The 18,851-nt window shown below is 37.2% G+C and overlaps 4 protein-coding genes and 1 pseudogene across 8 annotated transcripts; 4 read left to right on the top strand and 1 right to left on the bottom strand.

Moving 5' to 3' along the window:
- Positions 1-546: 546 nt before the first annotated feature.
- On the top strand, positions 547-1,830 carry LOC106392717 (probable CCR4-associated factor 1 homolog 7). The gene is made up of 2 exons (XM_013833515.3): positions 547-702; positions 843-1,830. The coding sequence occupies exon 2, from the start codon at positions 920-922 to the stop codon at positions 1,763-1,765; it is 846 nt and encodes a 281-aa protein (XP_013688969.2). The 5' UTR covers positions 547-702; positions 843-919; the 3' UTR covers positions 1,766-1,830.
- A 99-nt stretch (positions 1,831-1,929) lies between these two features.
- On the top strand, positions 1,930-3,256 carry LOC106390173 (40S ribosomal protein S12-1). Its single transcript, XM_013830579.3, has 5 exons — positions 1,930-1,988; positions 2,164-2,227; positions 2,447-2,747; positions 2,843-2,908; positions 3,032-3,256. Exons 2-5 carry the CDS (start codon positions 2,220-2,222, stop codon positions 3,089-3,091), a joined length of 435 nt encoding a protein of 144 aa, XP_013686033.1. The 5' UTR covers positions 1,930-1,988; positions 2,164-2,219; the 3' UTR covers positions 3,092-3,256.
- Positions 3,257-3,458: 202 nt separating this feature from the next.
- Positions 3,459-8,593, top strand: LOC106390201 (sister chromatid cohesion protein PDS5 homolog E-like). 5 transcript variants are annotated; one of them, XM_048758163.1, is made up of 14 exons: positions 3,459-3,691; positions 3,776-3,927; positions 5,005-5,208; positions 5,308-5,489; positions 5,576-5,702; positions 5,792-5,980; positions 6,148-6,801; positions 6,899-6,994; positions 7,079-7,152; positions 7,236-7,287; positions 7,379-7,465; positions 7,578-7,621; positions 7,693-7,767; positions 7,849-8,593. In XM_048758163.1, the coding sequence occupies exons 2-14, from the start codon at positions 3,796-3,798 to the stop codon at positions 8,408-8,410; spliced, it is 2,478 nt and encodes an 825-aa protein (XP_048614120.1). In that variant the 5' UTR covers positions 3,459-3,691; positions 3,776-3,795; the 3' UTR covers positions 8,411-8,593. The 5 variants fall into 5 exon arrangements, with proteins under 5 accessions (XP_048614120.1, XP_022558797.1, XP_022558798.1 ...); XM_022703076.2 differs by having other exon boundaries at positions 3,464-3,691; positions 3,765-3,927; XM_022703077.2 differs by having other exon boundaries at positions 3,464-3,691; positions 3,765-3,927; positions 7,696-7,767.
- Positions 8,594-9,182: 589 nt separating this feature from the next.
- On the top strand, positions 9,183-12,996 carry LOC106396237 (cinnamoyl-CoA reductase 1). Its single transcript, XM_013836581.3, has 5 exons — positions 9,183-9,526; positions 9,624-9,778; positions 10,205-10,390; positions 10,500-10,852; positions 12,524-12,996. Exons 1-5 carry the CDS (start codon positions 9,394-9,396, stop codon positions 12,726-12,728), a joined length of 1,032 nt encoding a protein of 343 aa, XP_013692035.1. The 5' UTR covers positions 9,183-9,393; the 3' UTR covers positions 12,729-12,996.
- Positions 12,889-16,071, bottom strand: LOC106396235 (annotated as a pseudogene).
- Positions 16,072-18,851: the final 2,780 nt, after the last annotated feature.

The raw sequence follows: 18,851 nt of genomic DNA on the forward strand, positions 1-18,851 counted from the left end.
CTTAAAGCATCGTTGTACTGAATTCAACAAGAGCTGTCCGATTCTTTTCCAAAAATATATGCATCTAACGGCTCACAAATAATAGCTCTGTTTCATGTACTACAAAACTTTAACCATTTAATTGCGACCAAGCCCATGTAACGACAAATATCAAAGGAAGTTACTTGGCCACTTTAGATTTAACCATGGTTAGAAAGTTTGTCTATGAAGAGCTTTTTGGGGACTGGAATAGTTAAAGCAAGGAGGAAAGCATACCACATGCAAGAAACACAAAAAAGTATCCTAAGACGTAAACGTCTCTTTTATATCAGTAATTAAAATGAGAAAGTTTGGTTATTGTTTTAGCGGTTAGGGAGGCTTTAAATTATCTTGGTCTGTAGTTTTTTTATAGGTTTCTTCTTGGTAAAGAAATGAGAACCCTAAGAACTAATAAATGCTAAGATCAAATTAGGATTTAATTTGGTGTTGAAATTAAAGAAAAAATAGTGGCGAAGAGCAAACAAAATAAAAGCCTGAAAAGGTAAAATCGATTTATTATTATTATTTTGCCAAAGACTGGAGAAAAATCGATTTAATATTTAACACCCCCACTTCCTTCTTCTCCCAATTTCCCGCTTCTTCGATAACCCTAACTTGGAGATTCGCCGCCTTCTCCAGAAAAAAAAAGGATCTTAATCTATTACCTTCTTCCTTTGAATCCAGGTTCGATTCCCCCGCCTCTGCGTTTCTATATCAATCTGTTGATTCCCATGTTTTCATTTTTGTTTCGTTGAATCTTTTTACGCAAGATATGGTCGTCTTTGATGATTGATTGTTCTCAAGCGTTTGAATTTTGATCGCAGATACTGATCAAACCAGATCGGATCTTCCTCTAAGATCCGTTCTAGGTTTTTCAATTTCTTGACGCGGATTCACCATCATGTCGATGGTTACGAAACAAGACGACGCGATCGAAATCCGCAACGTCTGGAACGAGAATCTCGACCACGAGATGTCTCTGATCTCGCAAGCCATTAACTATTTCCCTTACGTCGCCATGGACACGGAGTTCCCCGGAACCGTGTGCAAGAAAGTAACCACGGACGCGAACCCAAGGCGCGACGACTCCACCTGCTACGAGTCCTTGAAGACGAACGTGAACATGCTCAACATGATCCAGCTCGGCCTCACCTTATCCGACGACCAAGGAAACCTCCCAACCTTGGGAACCAACAAGAGGAGGCAATGCGTCTGGCAATTCAATTTCAGAGAATTCAACCTCAGGACCGACATGTACGCCCCTGACTCCATCGAGCTTCTCCGCCGCTCCGGGATCGACTTCGATAGGAACAACCGGCTCGGCGTCGAGTCGAAACGTTTCGCGGATCTGCTCATGGGATCGGGAGTGGTGCTCAACGAGGAGATTCAGTGGGTGACGTTCCACTGCGGGTACGACTTCGGCTACTTGCTGAGGCTCCTCACCGGGAGGAATCTGCCGGATAAGCAATCCGAGTTTTTGTACCTGGTGAACATGTTTTTCCCGAGGGTTTTCGATATCAAACACATGATTGGTTTCTGCCACGATCTCTTCGGCGGACTCAGCTCGCTGGCGGAGCGTCTTGAGGTGGAGAGAGTCGGTGTCTCGCACCAGGCGGGGTCGGATAGTTTGCTCACGGCGCGTGTGTTTAGGACGATGAAGGAGACGCGCTTCGCTGGTCGTTCCTTGGATATGTATTGTGGTGTTTTGTATGGATTAGGAACTGTTAATAATAATACTCCTTGCTGATAAGATGATTACAACAAATTGAAAAAAAATGAAATTTAAACAGTTTTATATGGTCTTTCTTCTTTTTGGTTATTTCTTTTGCATTTTTCGAAAAGAAGCCCATGATTTGTGGGCCGGGCCCATACGGATCCATTAGGGTTTTAGACAACTTTAAAGGCTCCATATAAATAGTTCACAATTTTCTTTCTCAATCCTTTCTGCTGCAGCCGTATTCGTCTTTGAGGTTAGTCTCTTTTTCTTTTTCAGTTCATCAAACGCTGTACGATCCGATCTATTCCTTATCTGGTCCATGCATTTGATAGTCTAACTATGTTCTTCTTAGGCAGCTGTTACTGTATTAAGAGTTTCATTCATAGTATTTTGTTTGAGCTGACTTTTTTTTGGTTTAAATTTGGCAGATAACAAGGACTTCTGTTTATTTTCCCGTCTTTAAACTCATTTTTAAAGAGACACCATGTCGGGGTAAGCTTCTCTTGCGTTGTGGCTACGCTGCATTTCTCAACCTGCGGAACCAGTAATAACTAGCCAACCGTCTGTGATAATTTTTATCTCTAGTTTGAATCAAAGCTCTGGTCTATGTAGTTGGAACTTGATTAGATTACAATGGAGATGACTTATTCTAGATAGGTTGAGGTTGTGACATGAATACTGATACTGATTGTCTGAATCCTTCTTATTCAGTGACGAGGCTGCTCCAGTTGTTGTTCCTCCCGTTGCTGAGCCAGCGGCCATCATCCCAGAAGATATGGACCTGTTGACCGCATTGGAGTTGACTCTTAGGAAAGCTCGTGCTCATGGTGGTGTTGTCCGTGGTCTCCATGAGAGCGCTAAGCTTATTGAGAAGCGTGTGGCTCAGCTTTGTGTCTTGGCTGAAGACTGCAACCAGCCTGATTACGTGAAGCTTGTTAAGGCTCTATGCGCTGATCACAACATCAACTTGCTTACTGTTCCAAGTGCCAAGACCCTCGGCGAGTGGGCTGGTGTAAGTCCTTATGCTTTCCTTAATCTCCATATACATACCTTTCTTTCTGAATGAAGGATCGGTTAAACAAAATTGAATATTTGATGTTGTTTCAGCTCTGTAAGATTGACTCCGAGGGCAATGCCAGGAAGGTTGTTGGATGCTCATGTCTTGTAGTCAAGGTATTGTCTTTACGTCTCAATTTATGTGAATGAGATATAGTCACTAAATCCATATAATTAATTTCTTTTTTTTTTCTTCTTATATCTGGTTGTTTACTGTGTGTTTCTTGATTGCTGTTTCAGGACTACGGTGAGGATACAACTGCCCTCAATATCGTCAAGAAGCACATTGAATCCAACTAAGTTTAAGGCGCATTTTAAATCTCGAATTTCTCAATGCCTGTTTTATCTTGGTTTTAATATTTTAGCAAACAGCTCTCGCGCTTTGTTTTGAACATGATCAAGTTTTGCTGTTATGTAAGTTCGACTCTTACAAGGCCCATTTTATTGAAGTTTCTTTGCCTACTAGTATTTTTTTTGCATAAAATAAATGTTAAAAATTTTACAGGCTAATCTTAATCAAAGCTTAAATGAAGATTATAAGAGAATGAAATTGGAAACTTTCCCTACTCTTTTCTTGGAAGCTTTTGTGGTTTCTTTTGCTGAACTCATCCTTCAGTTTAATCCACAGCTAATCTTGAGTGAAATTAGCTAGTATTCATCTGTTACTTACCCTGTGGTTATACTTTTTTTAGACGAATACAAAAACACATTCAAATTTTCAATTTCTTAACAGTGAAGAGTTCCGAAAAAGGGCGGGAAGTGACGAGTCCGAGCTTAGCATCAATTAACAGTTCATTATAGGCTTAAACGTTCGTTCTTAACTCTTGATGAGAGTTATTTATCTCCTCACAGTTCTTGCATGTTCAACACAGCGTACTATAAAAAGGGCGCTTCAGACTGGTAAAGTTGTCATTTTTCTCTCTCTCTCTCTCTCTCTCTCTGACCAATTTGGATTTTGAGGCGGCAAGAACAGCTGTTTTGTAGGGTTTTGAATCAATCATTAGATGTTGTTTTCAGAAGAAGAAAAGATGGGTCCTCTTGTCGGAGAGACTGAACTCTCTGAAGCACTCGTCAATGCTGGAAAAAATCTCCTCAAGCCTCCATCATCTACCAAAGCGCTTCTCCATCTTCTCAATGTGCGAATCATTCTCTGATTTTGTAACGTTTTCTCCTTACAAATGGCTTCTTGTTGATTGATCTGTCTTGTTGCGATTAGTTTGGTAGGGTTTCTCTTTTCATTGTGTGTTTTGTGTTTCGATGTTCTGCAAATTGTGTTGTTTTTTTTTTTGTATCAATGTTTCTTGATTGTGACGTCTTGTGTAGTTCTGTCTTATGTACTAGTGTGAAACTTCTTGTTTTTGTTGTTCTATTTCTTGTATGTTTGGGTTTCATCTCATCTGTTTTCTTTGAGTGTCTCTCTGTGTTCCTAATTTCTTGGAAGGCGGGTCTTGGACTTGCTTCTGCTAAGGGTTTTTCTTCAGGCAAGTTTTTATTTGTTTCTTGTTGTTCTGGTATGAGAAAGAGAGGATTCTTGATTGTTTCTTGTAACTTGTTACTTGTAGGTATCATTTCTTGATTGGCTCTTCCTGGGGTTTTTGGATCTTGTTTTGTAGTTCTCACTCTGTCTTGAATGCTAGTTTGATGTAAAGAAAAACCTGTTAGGTTTTGTATTGGTTGTCTTTTGTTCTTGGCTTATTCTGTTGTTTTTCTGTCTATTTTTGATTGTTGTTATCTTGTTTTGATTTACTTGTATTTATCGCTCTTCTTCTTGTTGTTGGTTTCTCTTCTTATTTGTTTCTTGTATAGTTGTGTTTTGAATTTGTTTATGGATTTGTCTGTTTTTATTTTGGTTTGGGCGGAATGCTTGTTTCTTATTGTTGTTTATCTTGTATTAATTACAATAAAATAAAAAGGGTTTTTCGAGTTGTTTGTGTTTTATTTTGTATATTTTGTTTAGGGCTTCTTGTCGGGAGTTTGTGATCTTGTCTCTTGTTGTCTTGTGATTGTGATGCTTCATCTTCATTTATTAGATTAGAAGCAGTTAGGGTTTCTCTTTTCTTGGCGATCCGAATAAAAAAGTTAGATTTTTTTTGCTCTATGAATGTGTTCAATGTCTGATGGAAGATGCCTTTGTAGAGTAAAGGTGAAACCTTTTAGTGTTCTATGCGTTTTATGATGTTCAATCCATCTGATTTCGATGCTTCTCCGGGCAGGAAGCCGAGGGTCAGCTCTCCAAGCTAGTGCAAGATCCTATTGCTGCGGTGCAGAACGCACTGAGACCATTGATGAAGGCTTTGGTATCTGCTCATCTCTTAAGAAACCGTGATTCTGATGTTTGGGTCTACGTTGTCTCCTGCTTAACCGAGATCATGAGGATAACTGCCCCAGAGGTCCCATATAACGATGATCAAATGAAGGTTTGATTTATACCATTACATTATATCCTCTTCTTTTTGTAATGTTTTCTTCTAATTTACTCTCACATGGCGTTTTGCTTTGCTTCTCTGGCTTTACAGGAGATCTTCAAGATGACAGTAAGAGCCTTTGGAAAACTAGCTGATACTTCATGTCCTAGCTATAAGAAAGCCGTTGGGGTGCTTGATACTGTTTCTAGGGTCAGATTATCATTGGTGATGTTGGACTTGGAGTGCGATGACCTTATTCTAAAGATGTTTCGCCAGTTCTTGAAAACCATTAGGTAACAATGCTCATCCATTAACTCTTATATGCTGCTTTATGCAAGTGCAACGCTGATGGGCTATTCTTTTGTGCATCTGTTAAAAGACCGAATCATCCTGAATCGGTGCTTCTTTCAATGGAAGCGATAATGGTGACGGTTATCCATGAGAGTGAAGAAGTACCCATGGATTTGCTCGAGATTCTCTTGGCTGCTCTCAACAAAGAAAGCCAGGCGAGTTTTTTTCTCAGTTCATGTTTATGTCTCCAAAGCTTTTCAATAGACATAAGATTTGATTTTTTTTGCTGGTCTCTATGGCGCAGGACTTCTCACCAGTGGCTTCGTGGCTTGCGGAGAAGGTTCTAATTACTTGCGCCTGTAAGCTTCAAACGTGCATCATTGAAGCTTTGAAGTCAACAGGGACTAGCTTGGAAATGTATTCTCCAGTAGTCTTGGCAATATGCCAAGGCGAAGCTGAAGCACACATCGTTGTTAAACCCAAACAAGCTGAGGTATCCTTAACGCCTTGAGCTCTTGGTTTAATTGCTTATACAGTGGTTTTGTGGTTGAGTCTTGGAATATACATATTTGGTAGGCTTTGTCATTTTAAGTGTTAAGTCCTTTTCACATTGTTTGTTGCTTAACCAATATCTGAAAAAATCTTTTGATGTCTCACAAGGGGAATATGTCTAAGAGAATTGCAAGATGTGGAACTCGAGCGCAAGGAGATGACAACGATTTGAAGCAAGTACAGCCTGGAAGTACAGACGTAGAGACAGAATCAGGGTCAATGAGGAGAGGACGGGAACTCAATCCTCTAATGAATACTGAGGAAGGCTATCCATTTAAGACGTCGTCAAGCAAGAAGGTGCAGGAAAAAGAACTTGGTGATTCGTCACTTGGAAAGCTGACTGCCAAGAAAGCATCTTTGCCTAGTGAAGTTGGTCAAACGAATCAGTCTGTTGTTTCTTCTCTCTCACCCTCTAGTAAGGCTAGGAAGGGGTCACGTAAACGGAGCCAGAGTAAGATCGAAGAGACAAATCTTGGTGCAGGGTCTTTAGCTGCACTAGTATCAAAGAAACAGATTGTGAAGAAAGATGATCCTGAAGAAGAAGATTTTATGGAATCTGACCTTGAAAAGCCTGAAGATAGCATAAAGACTGCTGCAAAGTCAAGTAAAAAGGAGAGAGCACAGAATCGTTCAGCAAAAGCATCTGCAAAGAAGCCACTTGCAGAATCTAATAGGGTAGAGGACAGTGTGAAAAAATCAGTCCACTCAGAATCAAAAGGTGCAAGCATGTATTCACATATTCTCCAGTCATCAAAGAACAAGGTAGCTTAGCATATATGATGAAAATGAATTTTCTTGTCAAAATATAAACTCAAGAACTTCCTTCTTCCTCAAACTTATAATTGAATAAACTGTGTAGAAGAAGATTTCTCGTGCAATAACGCCTCCGAGGAAAGAGTCGGAACAAACTGCCAAAAGCCATCACAAGAGGAAACGGACAGCTGGAGAGGAAGTGGTGTGAAATCATTGCCTTTTGTGTCTATGGTATGAAGCTTTGATTTGTCTGTGTGTTTCATATGTGCTATATTCCTATTTGCAGGAGTCCCATAATAGTGAGCTCGGTGAGGAATTAGTTGGTAAGAGACTGAAAGTCTGGTGGCCATTGGACAAGAAGTAAGTGTATTGTGAAACATGCCAACTTCCGTTTTGAGTACTGTGTGATGAATGGAGCAATCTTACCATTGATATTTGCACAGGTTTTATGAAGGCGTCATAAAGTCTTATTCTAGTCGTCAGAAGAAGCATGTAGTGAGTTAACTTCGCTGACTACTAATTCGAAATTCTCAGTTTGTTGCATAAGTGATTGATTTAGAATTTATCCTACTGCTGCTCGTTGCAGGTATCGTATACTGATGGGGATGTTGAAAACCTTGATCTTAAAAAAGAACGTTGGGAGATGATCCAGGATAATTCTTCATCCAGTGATGTGAGATTTTTGTTACATTGTGCATCTCTTTATTCATTCACCATTTCTTTAATCTTTTGCAGAATAATCTAATTGATAAGTGTACTGATATTCTTAAAAAAATGTTGAGCAGGAAAAGGAGATTGATCTGCCTGATTCTACTCTTTTATCTGACATGTAAGTGAGAAACATTCATGGTCTGCCTGAATCACCCACAATTTTTAAGTTGGCACCTCGTTTTTATGCAGAAGGCGGAGGCAGAAAACAATGAAGAGAAAAAATGTGTGTAAGAATGTGGAACTGAGCAGTTCTTCAGACGTCAGGTGTGAAAATTTCCAATAATTCTAGTTATTGTTATAGAAGGTTTGATCCTTGAATGAAATCTCTCACATTTATGGATATAGATCCTCGAAGAAGAAGAGCGACCCTGTAGCAAACTCCACTAAGCTGAAGGGCGTAAGCAATGAACAAGAAAGCAGAGAAAAGCAGAATCTTGAATCCTCAAAAGCGACGAATGCTGAAATTGGCAGAACAAAAGGCAGGACTGAGAAAAGGCAGAGGGTGACTCGATCTATGCACCAGGAAAGTGAAAAAGATTGTGACGATAAGGAAGAACCTGAAACCAAAGCTGGTGGAGAAGAGTTAAAGTCTACAAACAAGTCAAATGCAATATCAGAAACTGATGGACAAGAACATAAAGTAGCAAAGGAGCCAGCTGCCAAAGCTGATGGAGTAGAGCGAGAGTCTGCGAAAGAGCCAAATGAAGAACCCAACACTGAGGTACAAGGGAGAGGATCAGCTAAAGAGATACCTGCATGCACAACATTGATTGAGGAGGAGGATATGTCTGAGGAGAGTCATAGAAGCGTGCCTGAGACTGGTAAGGTAGAAAACGAAGATGATCAGAGAGTAGTTAAAGAAGAGACTGATAAAGCAGAAGTCGGTACTATTCGTGTTTCAGTTTGATCCGTGAATAAGAATATGGTTAGATGATGTTAATTCAGGAAAAATAAGATGGGTTATTGTGGTTTAGGTAACTGATATGTTTAGTGGAAGCTGCTTGTTTAGAGACTTATGGTTGTTATTGTTTAGTGGAACTAGTTTGATCTCATGTCACCTAGCTATCTAAATATACATATTTAAAAGACATGTTTGTGCAATTAATATATGCTGTCCATCATACACAAACAGTGATAGTGCGTGTAGTCGTCTCAGCATTTCCTGTAATAGACACATAGCTTTGAACTTTGCAGAGAATAGTGTCTGAATCTAAAACCAAACATCTATTTTTGAAGGAGTTGACAAGTAAACTGTAAGCATAACTTACGACTTGTCTTTTCCATGTATACACATTCTTGTGAACCCATATTCTTCTAGAACTATTGTATTGTAACATATCCAGCATAGTAATACAAGAAATCATTAGAAAATATGTAAATCTATTTTATTTCCTTACATACACAACACACATCATCCAGATTATAGAAGATCTATGTCATTATCAAGGATTATTGGTATATATTACCAAGAGTGAAATGATTGTAGGTGTACATTTCAAAGTTTTGTCCAAGATTATGATTTTTTATTCTAAAAGGTGTATTGTTCAAAATAATTCTTCTTCCACCAACCAACCCCTCTTTCTATTAAAATTATTATATTTTGTGAGTAAATTTATATCATAATTTTGTTTGTCTTTTTGGTAGATATATGTAAATAAAATACTCCTATAAATTATGTAGACCAAACACCATTACCATGGTTAGGTGAAACTTTGACAAGTGTTGCATCATAAGGATAAAACTTTTTTTTTTTTTTTTTTTTTTTGTAAACTAATAAGGATAAAACTTCCTCTAAGGTCTTTATATATACACAAACCGTAACTCACTTTGTAACGACGCATTAATCATTTTCTTCACAAACCGAAGCATATACTTTAGACCGCCGGAAAAATGCCAGTCGACGAATCCTCACCGGCCGGAAAAACCGTCTGCGTCACCGGAGCTGGTGGATACATAGCTTCTTGGATTGTTAAGTTACTCCTCGAGAGAGGCTACACCGTCAAAGGAACCGTACGGAATCCAGGTCCAATATTATAGTAATCTTTCTTCTTTTTTTTCTTATTTGTTGGATTTGACAACTGAATATGTGTTTTTGTTTGTTATAATAATGATTTATGCAGATGATCCAAAGAATACACATTTGAGAGAACTCGAAGGAGCCAAGGAGAGACTGATTCTGTGCAAGGCAGATCTTCAGGACTACGAGGCTCTTAAAGCGGCGATTGATGGCTGCGACGGCGTGTTTCACACGGCTTCTCCGGTCACTGACGATCCCGTGAGTATCTTTCTCTCAGTGGTTTTGTATTTTTCTAGCACTTTCTGTGGCTTGTGAGAAAAATGAACAAAATTAGGGTCCTACATGAGATAATGTGCATTGGTATCAAATCGCTTTCGGTTACGAAAATTATTTTGATCTATTAGTAAAATATCGCATGACATAAGTTAAAAGTCTTTTGAAATATAGTATTCATTGGATATGTTGTAGTTTGGTAAAGTATTATTTAATTTCAAGACGTTGAAATACATGAGAAAATCACTATCCCATTTTCTTCTAATGAATGAATGTGTAACATTTGACCAAAAGATGGTTAGATATTAAATTGCTGGAAGGGGCAAATCAATGAATACTATTAATATGTCAAATTAGGTATTCATTGATTTTCTTCTAATCAATGAATACATACTATCAAATACTATTCAGGAGCAAATGGTGGAGCCTGCCGTGAACGGAGCCAAGTTCGTAATTAATGCGGCTGCTGAAGCCAAAGTCAAGCGCGTGGTCATCACCTCCTCAATTGGTGCAGTCTACATGGACCCGAACCGTGACCCTGAAGCCGTCGTTGACGAAAGTTGTTGGAGTGATCTTGAGTTTTGCAAAAACACAAAGGTCTTCTTGACTTTAATCCTTGTATTAACTAATTATTATATGATGTGATGTACACAATACTAATTTATTTTGATGTTTGGTCTATTGGTATTTGTTATGTGTTATGTAGAATTGGTATTGTTACGGCAAGATGGTGGCGGAGCAAGCCGCGTGGGAGACGGCGAAGGAGAAAGGTGTTGACCTTGTGGTTTTGAATCCCGTGCTGGTCCTTGGACCGCCGCTACAGCCGACGATCAACGCCAGTCTCTTCCATGTCCTCAAGTATCTAACCGGCTCCGCTAAGACTTACGCTAATCTGACTCAGGCTTATGTGGATGTTCGCGATGTCGCGCTGGCCCATGTGCTGGTCTACGAGGCACCCTCGGCCTCTGGACGTTATCTCCTCGCAGAGAGCGCCTTTCACCGCGGCGAAGTTGTTGAGATTCTGGCTAAGTTATTCCCGGAATACCCACTTCCGACCAAGTAAGTGAAACCAATGCCGCCTAATATTTACTACATAACTATAGTTGGTATAAAAGACGAAAAAGAGTTAAAATCAAGGTATTTTTGTTAAAGATTAAAAAATCAACATAAACACATTAATACGTAATTTTAATATTTATGTAAATTATATTTAACAAATACATACAGAAAAATAATAAAACTCGACAAATACGTAGTTTTCTAAGTTATAGTTGGAACTTGGAACAGAAGCATATTATTTAAAATACATATATCACAGTTGACTGAATTAATGCTTGTATCTTTTTGGATAAACGAACTATTTCTAACCGACCTATTTCTACACCAGAAGTATTATATAGTAACAGTTCCACGCAATCTTTCATCCTCGATCTAATTTCACATATTAAAAGTAATAAAACTTATTTATCTCCGATCCAAAAGATCAAAACCCGTATCTCCATAATGTATTAAGTATGAACTAAAATCCATACAATCCGATTTAGATCGGTTTATTATTCAAAAATTTGAAACTTAACCAATGGCTAACTTAATTGAATCGATACAATCTGATTTTAAAAATTTACCAAAATCTGATTGGAAAGTTGGGTCGGGTTTGTATTTGGATCTCACGTTGTGCCAGGTTTTAAATTCAGTCCAAAACATACTAACTTGATATCAGTTCAAACCATTTAAACCAAGCCAAACTTTCATTTATGGAGATATGAGTTTCAATCTTTCTGACTGGGAATAAATAAGTTTTAATACTTATAATATGTGGAACTAGGTCGAAGTTGAAAAATTGTGTGAAACTGTTACTATATGATACTTCCGGTGAAAATAGATGGTTTACCCTATTTTTTTTTTAACAAAGAAGTGCTTCAATCTTTTACAGCTAACTAGTAAGTAAAAGGTTCAAAAAAGGTTCATCATTTCATTATCAAGCATTGTGGTCCAAATATAATTCATGTATATTATATACTTGGCACCCATGCACCAGTAACGCGTAGTAACCACATAGTTTTCCACTTCTTTAGATATAAAGAACAAAAAGAAATGAAATATGTATAGGCTATTAAGAGAATGACCTCTCTCAACCCTCAAGTACTCTTCTCTTTTTAAGAGCATTATTTCGATTATTTTCGTGTAAGACTTTATGTTATACAGTTACATGCACACATGGCACACGTGCTTATTAGTCATTAGTGTATATCAAATTAATAATGCAATAAGTCATGACCAACACTAGTCTATAAACATGAATGCGTGTGTCTAGTTTAGACGATAGTATGACCAAATCTTGACAAAGCTTAAAAAGAATATAAAATTCTTTCAACTATATTTTTAAGTATGAATGTTTTTTCTTTCTTTCACCTCTTCTTATTTTGATTCAGACTCAATGATGGGTGTGAGTTGGTCACATGTTCTTTTTTATATAGTTTGTGGTGAAAGTTGGTGTACCAACAACTCACAACATAAGTCCAAGTCCACTTGTCACCTACTACTAACGTGGACATGTAAACCACTGTATTATATGTTGATAGATATTTTTATCGATAGTAGTTGTAATGAACTTGGTCTTTGTTCTTTGCCTAACTTTAATCAGACAAATCAATCGCTTTATCGTAAATAAAGTTCAAGAAAGATTGCTTAACCAAAAAAATGATTGTGTTAATTTGGTTAATTGTGCAGGTGCAAGGACGAGAAGAACCCAAGAGCCAAGCCATACAAATTCACTAACCAAAAGATTAAGGACTTGGGCTTAGAGTTCACTTCCACCAAGCAAAGCCTTTATGATACAGTTAAGAGCTTGCAAGAGAAGGGTCATCTTCCTCCACCTCCTCCTCCTTCTACATCACAAGAATCGAGCCAAAATGGCATCAAGATCGAGTCTTGAATAGCTTATTCCCTGAAGTATCATCCTCAGCGATTGATATATGCTTTCTATTTCAAAAAAAACAAACAAACAAACAGATGTTTTGTTACTGTCTCTGTTTATGTGAAATCCTTGTTTCAAATGTCATGTCTGAATTTTGATTTTGTCTTGAAGGCTTCAATGCTTGCTTCATGTTTACTCTATTTAATATATCAGACCAAGTAAACAACTTCATGTTTGTTATATGTAATACATTACAAAAAGTAAACAATGTTTGTTCTATCTTAAACTTTTCAGTCTACGTTGCATGTGACCGCTACTCCATTAGGTATGCATGTTAACAATGTCTTCTCTAGGAAGTGTTTCCGCTGTCTGAGTTACTTGAGGGTAGGCAATGTGTGGAGGACTCTCTGTTTTTACGGAGGACAAGGTAACCAATGGCAGCTAAGTAAATGGCAATGCCTGAGAATCCAAGAATTCCTAAGAAGACGACGGCTACAAGCTTCATGTGACCATGAAGAATCAGCTTGATGAAACTGCTTACTAGATAATATATGTTGATACCCATAATAAGTCCACCAATGACCCACGTCACAGATGAAATCTACAGAAAAAAAGACACGATCAATGATATTATATATGATCCATACATATATTAGGGAAGTAAAAGTTATTACCAGGAGTGAATTGGCGTGTGAGCCCATTTTGGTTTTGCTGCATGTGAATTTGAGAAGAGGGACTAAAGCAAATGGGAGCTCAAAAGATAAGATCATCTGCAAAATAGATAAGATGATTAATGTTAAAAATGTATAATATGATTCAGAGATTGGATTTGAGATAATGAGTTACCGAGGCAATGATGATTAACTTTCCAGCTCCAGCTGAGCCACCAATGAGAGCTACAATTAAACTTGGGATTATAGCTAAACATCTTGTTAAGAAGTTTCTGAGCCATGGCCTTATTGTTAAATCAAGAAACCCCTGCAACAAAAAAAAAGGAACATAACAAGAATCAGACAACAAACAAAGACTCAGGAGCACCTGACTGAGGTTTACTCACCTGCATTACGTATTGTCCAGCATATGTTCCAGTTATTGTAGAACTCTGACCCGAAGCAAGCAACGCAATAGCAAAAAGCTTTGAGCTCCATTTACCCACAACGTTCTGTGGTAATCACAAGAATGCAAGAAGTATATATATCCTTTAGTCTTAACTTATGCAAGAGGTTGAAACTAAAGCTTGTAGGGTTTAAGGACTTACACGTAGAAGAAACGAAGCTTTGTTTAAATCCAAATCTTCACAGCTAGCTTGATCTTCTGGACTCAAATCTGAGGCATTACAAACAGCACCACTCACTGATATCACAGAGACATTTATGAGGAATGCCACCGTAAGTGCTAATCCGCTTTCTATCAAGTAATACCGACAAGCTTCCTGTAGATGACAACGAGGAACTTAGACTCATAACATCAACGAAAGGGTATGTATGTTAGGTGATTAATCACCTTGATGCCGGTTACTGAACGAGGAATCTTTCTAGAGAGAACTAAAGCTGAGTGTAGAAAGAGGTTGTGCCTGTGAAGAAGAAACATATGAGAACTTCTTTGTAATTTGGTTGAGGGAGAGAGAGGGAGACAGATAGTTTTCTTACGGCATAACCATGGCACCAAGGAGAGAGATGGCTAATCCAGTTGCACCATTTCCCTTCAACTGTGGAACAAAGAGACCATAGAGGACTTCTTTTGGGTCTGGCTTTGAGTAATGAAGCTCAATAAGGAAGCATAGAGCAATAGTTAACACAAGAAACGCAATCAAGAACTCGAGCTTCCTAATCTGAAAAGAACAAACTTAGCAATGTAAAAGCCTCAAGAAACAGATAAGAATCAAAAACCAAGATATGTAAGAGCAGTATAAATTAAAAAAAAAATATATATATATACCCCATATTTTTGAAGTGCAAGAAGAATCAATGTACTAAACCCTGTGAGAAGAACACCAATCCAAACCGGGATATTGAAAAGCATGTTCAAAGCAAATGCTGTTCCAATTACTGTACACAGAGGAAACCAATAACTGACCATTAATTTTATCATTTTCTTGAGATACTGAAAAGACGAAAATAAAAACTTAATAAAGACATCATGCCATGCCTTCTGGAATGTCACAAGCGACTACAGCGATTTCGGCTACTACCCATAACATGAAGTTTGGAACTTTGGAGTACTCAGCTCTACAATGCTCTGCTAGATGTTTCCCTGCAATGGTCTACGATAGGCAAATTAATGTGTATATAAAGATTAGAAAGGAAGAAAGACTTTTATTAGATTTTAGAGTTGAACCTGTGACAACACCAAGATTTGCAGCCAGAGACTGAATCACCAACGCTGCACATGACGCCACCAATATGATCCAGAGTAACTGTTCATTGTTACCAGTATCGTTTTATCAAAATCAGTAAAAACTGAGGTCTAGATAGATTATGTTCCAAAACCGATAGATTTAGCGTTTTTTTTTTTACTAAAGGCTTAAATTTAGAGTTTTCGTTAACATTTGACAAAGGACGTTGTTTAAAGAGATCAAAGCTGTGGATACACAATCAATGCAAACCGTAAACGTTAACAAAGAATCGAGGCCTAGTAAAGGTTAATTAACGTACTTCATACTTGTACTGAGCTCCTGATTGCAGATCAGTCTCAACTGTAACAAAAAGAGTAAAAAAACAAAATTGCATGGCTTTGTGTGTATAATATATAAAGTGATATATTTTTTTGAAAAATAAAGAGCGAATCTTACAGTTTCCAGGATCAATGTAAGCAATGGAAACAAGAAACCCAGGGCCTAAGTATGAGAAGAAGTTTTTCCAGCTCTTTTTCTGCATGCAACAATAATAATATGAAAAAAATCAATAATAATATGTAAACAAACATCAAAAACCATTAAGTCATTAAATGATCCTTAAGAAGACCCTCTCTCTTTTTTTTCTTGGAGACTTGTGTCGATCAAGCCATTCACTAATGGGATTCTAAAACGATTCCTGGAGACTAACGACAACTGATTAACCGTGACCGTGAGTAAAATGTGGCGATCGAGGTCCCAAATTTGAGAAAGAAAGGAAAGAAGACAGAAACCTCAGAGACAAGGATCTTTTTAGAGTTGGAGTTGGAGAAACTTGTGTTGCCTCCACTTTCCGTTGCATCTGCCATTGCCTCTGTTACGTCTCTTCTCTCTGTCTATTATGCCAACATCCAAAGCTCTGTAAAGAGGAGATATATATATATATATACAGGCGCGTGTATTAGTCAAATGTAAGAGAAAATCGAGCTAATTAAGAAACTCATTTAAGAATAGTTCTGGCATTTGCATTAATGAAAAGAAAAAAGAAAAAGAAACCGTGGTGCTTTAAAAAGTAATCTCTCTAAATTTATTAATACAATCTATACTATATCATTTTCTCTATTTTAAAGATTTATAATAAATAAATTCTTAGGAAAAAGCTGAAATCAATACTTTTGGAAAAGGTTATATTAGATGATAAAAAATATTCAATTCATATTCCTCAAATTTTCAAATGGTAAATAAGCAATGTCCAAAAATTAAAATATATTTCCGAAAAAGAAAAGATCTTAGCGAAAGAAGAAGTGATTTAAAAGTGGTGCCAAGTAAACCAACTTCAAAGGCTTAACCATTAACAACAGTAAGACAACCGGTAAAGACAAAGACGGGACCCACGAGGAAGTGCGCGTGGTTAGGATCTATACTAATTACTAAGCGGGGGACCCACTACACTTTTACTTTGGTAAGATTCGATAAACACTCATACTTGTGTTTCGGTTATAATCGACACGTAATGCTCTTGACATATCACTGAGGACACGTAATTAGTACTCTAATTAATATACCCCTTCAATTTATTTCGTCTCTTTTTTAGCTTTTTTTGTATACAATTGGTCCATACTTGCATGTAATTGACTACCTTAGACTATATAAGACACGAGCCATTAGTATTCAATGTAGCTCAAGGAATATGCCAAAGTTGAATTAGACCTCCACAATGCACGGCTGTTATTTTATTACGAAGTTTTTTTAAAAAACGAATAAAAAAAGAATAAAATATTTCTTAAATCTTTAAATAAGATTACTTGGATAATTTGTAAATTACTCCAATAACAGTTTGATTTTTGATAATTGCATTTTCTATTTTACTTTTTGAAAAATACCCTTCCTTAACTGTGAACTGATGTTTTTACCCAAATTGAATATTTCAACAATTAATAAATAAATTATAAATTAATATATAAATTCGAAAATAATAAACTAATATAATTAAAATTAATTATTTCTTAGTTTTTATAACTCATGACAGTACGTTACTCTCTCTTATCCTCTCCTCTTTAGTCTCCAGTAGTATACATACTTGAATAACATTTGTTCGTTCTACAATCCAATGGTTCCTGAGATTGTCATGAATTGGCTACGGGGTAAAACATAAAGCAACTTATTGGCTATGTCTTTGTGATGACTGAGAAATTTGAGTTGAAATATGTTGATATTTGTGGCAATCAGTTAAGAGAAACTTTATCTGCCACTAGTGTACTTCTGCCTTGGTTGTAAAATAAATTTCTTATATAGCTTCATATTGTTATGACTTGGCGTCGAGGATGCTCTTACCATCTAGATGTTTTAGCTTGCGATGAGAAGGTTGATACATGCATTGATTCAAGTTGGTTGTTCTTTTCATTTCACTAGACGTAGAATGTAATGGCCGTGCCTTAATGGAAACTGATCAAGCATTAGTTTGAGGGCCGGTCTAGTTAAAAATAATTTTGGGGCCAATGTCGTAAAGAATCAATTAGCTTAGATGGTAAAAGAGTCTGCGTCTAGTCTTGCATATGTCAGGCACGGCTTATGTAAAAGAAACTCGAATCTCCAATTTTTTAGTTGTTTCTCATTCTTAAGCAAGCTCTGTCTCGTTGTTTATGTCTGATTGCAGATATTTGACCGGCAAGTTGTGAAATCTGACAGCCACTATTAGTCTTGCTAAACCAGAGAACTTCCTTCGTAACGATCACTTCCTTTAGGCTTCTAGAAAAAATTCTTACCGTTCTTAACCAAATACATATTCTTTTCTTTCTTCATTAACCAAATTCATATTCAGCATCATAGAAGAAAAAAAACAAAAGGTGTCCATCTAAGCATTGATTCCAGTAGTGCATAGCTAAGTTCTAACTCATTACCCAACCTATTGATACCAAAATCTTCATGAACCATCTCATCAAACTTCAAACTTTCCTTAATGGTAAATAATTTACCTCATGCTCTGGTATTCACCATGAATTTCCATGATTCATTATTCATCTTCCACTCTCCTAAAACTCCAGCCAAATGCAACATAATTTTTCTAAAACAAAAAAAAACAGAACTATTGCTAGAATAAGAAACTGAAATTTGATTCATGAATCAACAAACCTCTGTTAATGTAAATTTGGCGTCCGATGTAGGTGGGAATCCACTCCGGCGTCCAGCTCTGAGCCATCGAAAGCTAGTGAGGTCATGTTGTCGGCGCACAACTCTCACTTCCTCCTCTGTCGTGGAGAATACTTTATTACCATGTCTCCTTTCTATGAATGGAGAAAATTTCTCGGATTCTTTTCCGAGCTTTAGTTTCAGTTTACTCACCGGTTTGTTACCTTGTGGAGCGGTCTGTACGGGGCCTGAAGGTGCAATCGAGACTACTTCGGTTTTACTCGTTGGTGAGGGCTGTCTCTCAACGTCACTTGTGACTAATTCTCAGCGGTCCGACTTTGTCGTGAAAGCTTTATCGACGCATTTAAGCTTAGTATTGAATTCGCTGTCAACTTCATATGAAGATTTATCTTGCTTGGTTCTATTTACTAGTGTAGTTTATGAATTTTCTTCAAGAGGATGTTTAATTCCCTCTTGGCTTTGTAGTCCTTGAATTTGAAGTTAATGAAAGTTTGTGTTTCAAAAAAAAGAGATGAGATGAAGAATCTGTGAAAGGAAAAAAAATCAGAAATGGAGAAGATATGAGAAGGAAATAGATTAGAAGACGAGACGCGCGTCTTGGGTTCTTTTTTTTTCAAAATAATAAAATAATTTAAGATATTATTAAAAAGATATGGAAA

This window comes from Brassica napus, chromosome C5 (assembly GCF_020379485.1).
Source record: "Brassica napus cultivar Da-Ae chromosome C5, Da-Ae, whole genome shotgun sequence".
Taxonomy (NCBI): Eukaryota; Viridiplantae; Streptophyta; class Magnoliopsida; order Brassicales; family Brassicaceae; genus Brassica; species Brassica napus.

Bases quoted from the DNA above. Each gene is read 5' to 3' on its own strand.
- LOC106396237 (XM_013836581.3), top strand. From the start codon at position 9,394: ATGCCAGTCGACGAATCCTCACCGGCCGGAAAAACCGTCTGCGTCACC. The intron at 9,779-10,204 runs GTGAGTATCTTT...AATACTATTCAG, and splicing joins CTCCGGTCACTGACGATCCC to GAGCAAATGGTGGAGCCTGC. The intron at 10,391-10,499 runs GTCTTCTTGACT...TGTGTTATGTAG, and splicing joins AGTTTTGCAAAAACACAAAG to AATTGGTATTGTTACGGCAA.
- LOC106392717 (XM_013833515.3), top strand. From the start codon at position 920: ATGTCGATGGTTACGAAACAAGACGACGCGATCGAAATCCGCAACGTC.
- LOC106390173 (XM_013830579.3), top strand. The intron at 2,748-2,842 runs GTAAGTCCTTAT...ATGTTGTTTCAG, and splicing joins CCCTCGGCGAGTGGGCTGGT to CTCTGTAAGATTGACTCCGA. The intron at 2,909-3,031 runs GTATTGTCTTTA...TTGCTGTTTCAG, and splicing joins GCTCATGTCTTGTAGTCAAG to GACTACGGTGAGGATACAAC.
- LOC106390201 (XM_048758163.1), top strand. From the start codon at position 3,796: ATGTTGTTTTCAGAAGAAGAAAAGATGGGTCCTCTTGTCGGAGAGACT. The intron at 6,995-7,078 runs GTGTGAAATCAT...TCCTATTTGCAG, and splicing joins GGACAGCTGGAGAGGAAGTG to GAGTCCCATAATAGTGAGCT. The intron at 7,153-7,235 runs GTAAGTGTATTG...ATATTTGCACAG, and splicing joins TGGTGGCCATTGGACAAGAA to GTTTTATGAAGGCGTCATAA.